At 31.7% G+C, this 7,219-nt stretch overlaps 2 protein-coding genes across 2 annotated transcripts; one reads left to right on the top strand and one right to left on the bottom strand.

The window, feature by feature from the left end:
- Positions 1 to 940: 940 nt before the first annotated feature.
- PHYBLDRAFT_175957 (hypothetical protein) lies at positions 941 to 3,088 on the top strand (the record flags this gene model as incomplete). The annotated part of the gene is made up of 3 exons (XM_018437613.1): positions 941 to 2,146; positions 2,918 to 2,933; positions 2,985 to 3,088. The coding sequence occupies 3 exons, from the start codon at positions 941 to 943 to the stop codon at positions 3,086 to 3,088; spliced, it is 1,326 nt and encodes a 441-aa protein (XP_018283609.1).
- A 1,552-nt stretch (positions 3,089 to 4,640) lies between these two features.
- Positions 4,641 to 6,434, bottom strand: PHYBLDRAFT_175956 (hypothetical protein; the record flags this gene model as incomplete). The annotated part of the gene is made up of 5 exons (XM_018437612.1): positions 4,641 to 4,931; positions 5,412 to 5,421; positions 6,153 to 6,220; positions 6,296 to 6,345; positions 6,413 to 6,434. The coding sequence occupies 5 exons, from the start codon at positions 6,432 to 6,434 to the stop codon at positions 4,641 to 4,643; spliced, it is 441 nt and encodes a 146-aa protein (XP_018283608.1).
- Between the last annotated feature and the right edge of the window lie 785 nt (positions 6,435 to 7,219).

The following is a 7,219-nucleotide window of genomic DNA, read 5'->3' as shown; positions in this document are numbered from 1 at the left end:
AAAAAAGAAATAAAAAAAAAAATAAAAAATAAAAAAAAAATAAAAAAAAGAAATAAAAAAAAAGAAAAAAAAAGAAATAAAAAAAAAAGAAATAAAAAAAAAAGAAATAAAAAAAAAGAAATAAAAAAAATAGAAATAAAAAAAAAAGAAATAAAAAAAAAGAAATAAAAAAAATAGAAATAAAAAAAAGAAAAAAAAAGAGAAATAAAAAAAAGAAAAATGTAATAGCAATTTTAAAAATAATTCTCCAAATAGTATAACTAGCATTTTTATTCATAAATTTTTATAATATACATAACCATTTTTTCGCAAATAATTTCTGAAAAACTGAAAGTCTCAATAACTGAAAATAAAATGATATCTTACTGCAAGAAATTTCTGAAAAACTGAAAAACTGAAAAACTGAAAGTCTCAATAACTGAAAAAATGAAAGTCTCAATAACTGAAAAACTGAAAATCTTAATAACTGAAAATAAAATGGTATCTAACCGCAGAAATTTCTGAAAAACTGAAAATCTCAATAACTGAATTTCGAGCTTTTCCTTGGCTCTATACAAAAAAAAACTTTCTTTTTTTTTATTTTTTTTTTTATTTTATTTTTTATTTTTTTTTTGGTTGGGCAAACCCATGAGGAGAAATCCCACCCCTTCCTTCGAGACAGAGGACAGGACACCATAAAGGCTCTGGTAGCACTGTAAATCGGCTAATAAAATAAATGTTCTTAAAAGTGTGAAGAAGCTTAATATGTAAACATTCATTATTCTTCAACACGTTCTTTATCCAAATATATTAAGACAACAGGACAAGACTATACCTTGGTAGAAACGTTTAAGTTATTAAAATATATTTTTTTTTGGTATATATACCCCAGTGTCTTAATAAAAGTTTCTCAGTTATCTTTCTTCCTCGATTTTAACACCCTTTTTATTTTCAAAAAAAAATGCCTACTTCCAACAACTCCCTCGAATTTGTTATGGACAAGCACTGTGAAATGGTCAGTCACAGCGGTTCTGCAGACCAAACCCAGTTTTCTGGAATTGCTTTCGACCCCTTGTGCGATTTCAACCAAGAGATTGTCGACGAAATGCATGGAGAAGTTGTACTCCGATCTGTGACAGATGTCTTTGTCAACCATGCCGATATGGAATGGACCCGTACCTCGGCCGGAAACCCAGCAGTCACAAACCTCCTCAGTCTCAAAAGTTTCCTGACAACCGAAGTCAACGAGGCCACAACCAAGACAATTGTTGCACAGAAGCCGAAGACGAATCTGCCGGAGAAGGTCGATCCTGATTCTGTTCCCACTGCAGAAAGCATAGGTCGAGGTTCGTACCGAAAGTACAACCAAAACCAGGTGAACAAGCTCTTCTCCTTGGTTTTCTCGGAAAACCAGACTGCTGCTGCCGCTGCCAGGGAAACGGGGATCAATGTCCGGACTGCCCAGAACTATGTCAGGCTGGCCAGAGAGAAGATCCAGGCCGATTTTGATGCTGCCACAGTGGAGACTGATGAGTCCAATGGGCTGGAGACGATGGAGGTTGAGGAGGTTTCTGCGCCTAAAGAACGAAAACATGGCAACCAAAAGTTGTTCCAGGCGCACTCTGCTTTTTTTTTGAAGTTTTTCGAAAATAAACCAGATGCTACCTTGGAACAAGCAAGGATAGCTGTCATGGAAGAGTTCTCTGGGCTGCAGATTACCAAATCAGCAATCCAGAAGCACTTGGTGAAGAAGTGTGCCCTGACGATGAAGAAGTTGGAGAAGCTGCCTGAGAAGAGAGACGACGCCAACACAATTGAGATGAGACGAGACCGCATTTTGGAGTGGCAACAACTTGCGGATTTCAACTATCTGTCGAACTGTGTGTTCATCGATGAAGCAGGCTTCAACATGCACATCAAGAGAACTTTTGGCCGTTCCGTCAGTGGCACCCCAGCAAAGACAACTGTCCCGACGCAGAGAGGTGTGTCCATCACCATCCTTGGTGCAATGTGCGAGAGAGGGATCGTCAGCCTCTCGTTGAAGAAACCCACTGCAGTCGCAACCAAGAAGAAGAGAAAGTTGGACATCTACACCAACGTTGAGGTGAACGGTCGAATTGGCACCAGAACCCAGCACTACCTCGACTTTCTTAGTCATACAATGGACGTTCTGGACAGCCAGGGTATGCAAGGACGTTATCTCATCATGGATAACGCTCCTATCCATAAGGCCGATGAGGTGAAAGACTTTATTTCTTCCCGTGGGTACAAGTGTGCATATCTTCCTGTGTATTCACCTTTCCTGAATCCAATTGAGGAAATGTGGTCCAAGATCAAGTTTGGTGTCCGCAGAGAAGAGATTACAGAGTCAGACGGGCTCATCTTAAGGATTACAGAATCAGCTAAGACTGTCACCCTTTCGGACTGTTTGGGTTGGATTAACCATGCCATTTCATTCTTTCCTCGCTGTTTGAACAGAGAGCGAAAGCTTTAAGTATGTCTTTTATGTCTATTTAAGCTCTTTACACTCTATGTCTTTTTTTATTTTATTTTTATTTTTTACTACTTTATGTCCCTCTTTTTCTTATTTTTTTTTTACTACTTTATATCCCTCTTTTTCTTATTTTTTTTTACCACTTTATGTCCCTCTTTTTCTTATTTTTTTTACCACTTTATGTCCCTCTTTTTTTATTTATTTTACTGCTTTATGCTTTTCTTTTTTTATTACTTTGTATTTCATTATATCTTACTTCTTATTATGTGTTCTATTTCTCTATCAACTAATTATGCCTAATAAAAATATCCATGTTTTATGCCAAAAAAATACGACGTTTACAAAAAAAAATACTACGGTTATATAAAAAAAATTCGACGTTTACAAAAAAAAATACGACGTTTACAAAAAAAAAGTACGACGTTTACAAAAAAAATACTACAGTTATATACAAAAAATTGTAAGGCGTAAGAATAAAAAATTTGAGTGCCATGTACCCTTCCGCCAATAGTAAAAGGGAGGGGGCAAATTCAGATGGCAATAGGAGCAAATTCAGTTGGTAATGAATGCAAATTCAATTTCTATGGAAGCCAATCAGATGTCAATGGGTTCTAATTAGATGGAAACAGATGCTAATTAGATGGAAATGGGCGCCAATTAAATAGATAAAACCAGTATTGAAATAAACTTAGACGAACAGGGTTTTCCTTCTTTTCATAGTATGGTTATTGCTTCTTAAACTGTCCCAATGAGGACAACCAGTCTACCTCGTATATATATAAATTCTCAGAACTAATATTATTTCATTTAAAAAATGTAAAGACATGTAGACTATATAAAAATACTATCATTAAAGCAGACAAAATTGATCTTCTAATTACTTCTTTAAAATAGTTCGATAATAAAATATTAAAGAAAGAAAAGAACAAAAATAATACTGAAATATCTGTTTAATAACAGATGTCAAATGCCAAAAAGTGGGATCTATCTAATAGATATAAAAGCTAATACTTCTGTTTTTTTAATGCATTTAAAATGATTAAATTTTATTTTCTTTATTCATGAAGATATATTATTTTCTTTTGACATAACAGCATGTTGTGTCTAGATCCACCTTGAATTTCTGTCTATATTCTGGGATCTATCTACTATATCAGACTCTTCTAAATATTCTGTCTTCTTCAGGCATTCAACTTCAGCTTTCTCTCTATCTTTCCATTAACACTTGGCTTCCTGAGATCACTTGTTGGCATCTTGACACATCAGAAAATTGTTCAGAACAATACAAACCCAAATACATGCATTAATCTTTACAACATCTTTCTTTTTTTTTAACCTTACAGGGATTGATTTGAGGGAGTAGAATCTCTTTTTCAAGATTCCAAATGCATGCTCAATTTTTACTTGCATACTCGAGATCTTTGTATTGAACCCTTTATTTGCTAACAAGAGTTCACTGTTCCCTGGCTTCTTTTTTATTGGAACAATATAGTTTGTAGTCTTGTATTCCGCATATGCCAACACGTACTTGTCACCAGAAAAGAATCACTTCAGGAATTTTCTAAACTCACACTTAGACAAAGTATGCATATCATGCAAACTTTCAAAGAAACATGTTGACATGTATCGATTATGTGTCTATGATCATACACTGTGACACTGTTTACACAGTAAGTGGATCTGCGACCAAAAGACTGCTCTGGTTTTCACAATGATACTTTTGCCAGCTTAAATAAGCATTCATCAAAAAATTCAACAATGTTTTGAAATTCTAATGGATATTCATTTGCTTGTTTTATCTCTGCTTTCTCAGATTTGGTTGATCAGTAAACAAACTTGTGCTCCAAAGAGAGAATTACTTTGAAGAACCTGATTGTTATATTCTTGATAGAGTCCTCTATTTGTTTTTATTGTAGAAAACAGATAAATAAATTTGCTTTTGTATATGTAGATAAACATTTGTAAACTATTATTTTGAATCACCTACTTTCTATTCCAGAACGTCATACAAAATGGCCACTTGACAAAGAATTACTATTTTATTCTAATTGGTCAAGAACAATAGAAATCTGAGTCTAATATCAATTGAGTAAAATCCTGACAATTGTTAGTAAAGCTCATAGTTTTTTACAAAATCATACAGCTTATAAAAAGAGCTCTTGCTCATTCAAAACTCTTCCAGAAAGCCCCTTTCATCCAAGGCAAGCAGAAAATCTAATCTTTCTTTTTGAGTCACAAGTTTCTTTGTCTTGTTTTGCCCTTTGAAAAAATAGCATCCTTTGCTGATTTTGTCTTGGGCCTTTCTAATCATCAATTTTTTCTGTTGTAGCTTTAATTTCCATATGCTTGCAAAATATTTGTATATGTCATAATTTTTCTCAAAAGCAAATAATTTAGAGTTGGACAACATCTTGATTATCTTCTTCAATGTGTGTTGAGTGATAGCTGCAGATGCATTCTAAGTTAATTTTGCAAGTATATTTATTAGAGTATGCAGCATTTTTTAAGATAATAAGTAAAAGAGTAATGTACTTCTCACTTTTATATATGCCAGTAATTAATTTTAACAAGTATATATACTTTTAATCATTATTTGCTATCTAAGTGTAATGCAACTACAAGAGATGCATGATATTATCATGCAAGTAGTATTGGACAAAAACTAGTTACTCATAGCAGTTAATTAATTTTTCCCTTTTTGTAAACCTTCAAAAAAAAGGCTGTTGTAAATAAGAAAAAGTTGAAAGGAAATAATATAAGATCTCAGCTATTCCAGTCAAAGACGTCTACCAATTACTTTATTATTTAACACACAGGTTTATCATGCACAATAGTAATTATATTATATATAATGATATCATTATAATATGGGATATATCAATGAATTACTGTAAGCATAATTATAACTCATAAACACTTTTACTTTCTATATTAATACTTTATTGGGACTACACACATTTATATAATTAATCATACATTAATCATTCTAATAGCATGTTGCTTTGATTAAGGCTCAGATAAGATTGATTATCTGAATCCAGTCATATGATTTTTCTGATCCAAAATAATATAAATATCAGTAGTAGTTTAGTGTAGGAACCTAGTTAAATTTGGATATCAAATCTTTTTGTAATAAACAAGCCTTACACAAGTTCTTACCAATTTTTGTTCCTTACCTTCAAATCTTCAGTTCTTTTTAACAGCTTCTTTTAAACTTTCAAGCACCACAACAAGGGCAAAAAAAGAGCAAAATTAATTAAAACTATTATCTACTAAAATGGTCTAAAGTTTTGCCCTTTTTTTGCTCTTTTTTGAACTTTTAATCTGTTCAGACCAGATATACATTTCAGTGATTTCTGCAAATCAATATATACTTAATTTATACTTGCATTGAAAATACTAGAAACAAATGGATTGAGCAAAAAGACAATGAAAATGTTAAATGTAGCATTTATTCTGATTTTCTTTTACTGTGAAAAGGATCAGAGAAATTAATTCAAGTAAATTAGACAATAAAATAATTAATTTACATACCCAAAGCAAAACAATTTATATGTAAACATCGATAATACTTGTCAAGAGTTGATATAGTCTCTAGTAGAGTATTGTATTACATTAGTATACAGTATAAATAATCTTGCAGTACATATAAAAAGAATAAAAGAAAAAGAAGACTTACCATGTCAATAACGGTAGCATGAGATGATAGTTTATGATGTAGAGCATGTTTGAGAGAGGGTTGTTCATCTATAATAAAAGTCATTTTTTTTAGATAAATATAAAAAAGAAATAAAAATAAAGTAAAATAAAATAAAATATTACCATTTTGATAGTCATGTTTAATTGTATAGAGTATTTTTTTGCAATACAGCCTATAAGAAAGAAAGAAAAAAGTTAGAATAATTTTATAGGATGATGACATAAAGTATATTTACTAACCTTGACTAATCCAGATAGCCATTGTAAAGAGAATGTATCAGAAGAAGTTAAAACATCAGTGTCTATGACAACAGAAACAATTCTTATTTTTTAGTTATATGTATATATATAGTATTTTAAAGAGATTGTCTTATCAAAGAAAAATGGAGAGATATAAAAGTGCAAAAGAGACAGAGTAAGTGTGTGCTTGTCTATAGCAGTGAAATAAATTAATTATTTTTTTGTTTGTAAGGAAGTATTTCATTTTGCAAAGAAAATATGTCTTACCAGAAAAATACATAAATATAATGAAAGTTAAAAAGAGAGAGAGAAAAGGAAAACAAGAAAAATGAAACAAAAGAAAAATCAGAAAAAAAAAGAATAAAAACAACAAAAGAATAAAACAGGAAATAGAAAGTGTTGTGACCAAAGATAAAGTAGCACTTAGACTTATATAATCACAAGGTCTCTAACATTGCTATTGTTTGTATCTATTCTATTGTTTGTATCTGAATTCTTATTTCAATCCTTTTCCCTGGTTTCCATTACGTCTCTGTTGATGATACATGTTTGAGTGTGTTCTCTCTATCTAGTCAAAGAGTATAAATACTCGTTGTGTCTTCTATCAATAAAAAGCATCTTTCTTAAGCTCAAACTTCTGTCTCATTGTCTAGTTGCCTAAACTAGTCTCCGAATTCAAACCCAATTACCCATAGTCATTACAGAAGGACAAGATAAAAAAAGAAGTGTGTGTTTGAAAAAAAAGGATTAAAAACCAATTGAGTCCAAAAAGATAATATAATGATGGATTGTCATCTCAAAGTTACA

Source organism: Phycomyces blakesleeanus (assembly GCF_001638985.1).
Source record: "Phycomyces blakesleeanus NRRL 1555(-) unplaced genomic scaffold PHYBLscaffold_43, whole genome shotgun sequence".
Classification (NCBI taxonomy): domain Eukaryota; kingdom Fungi; phylum Mucoromycota; class Mucoromycetes; order Mucorales; family Phycomycetaceae; genus Phycomyces; species Phycomyces blakesleeanus.
This window is presented reverse-complemented; position numbering and strand designations above follow the sequence as displayed.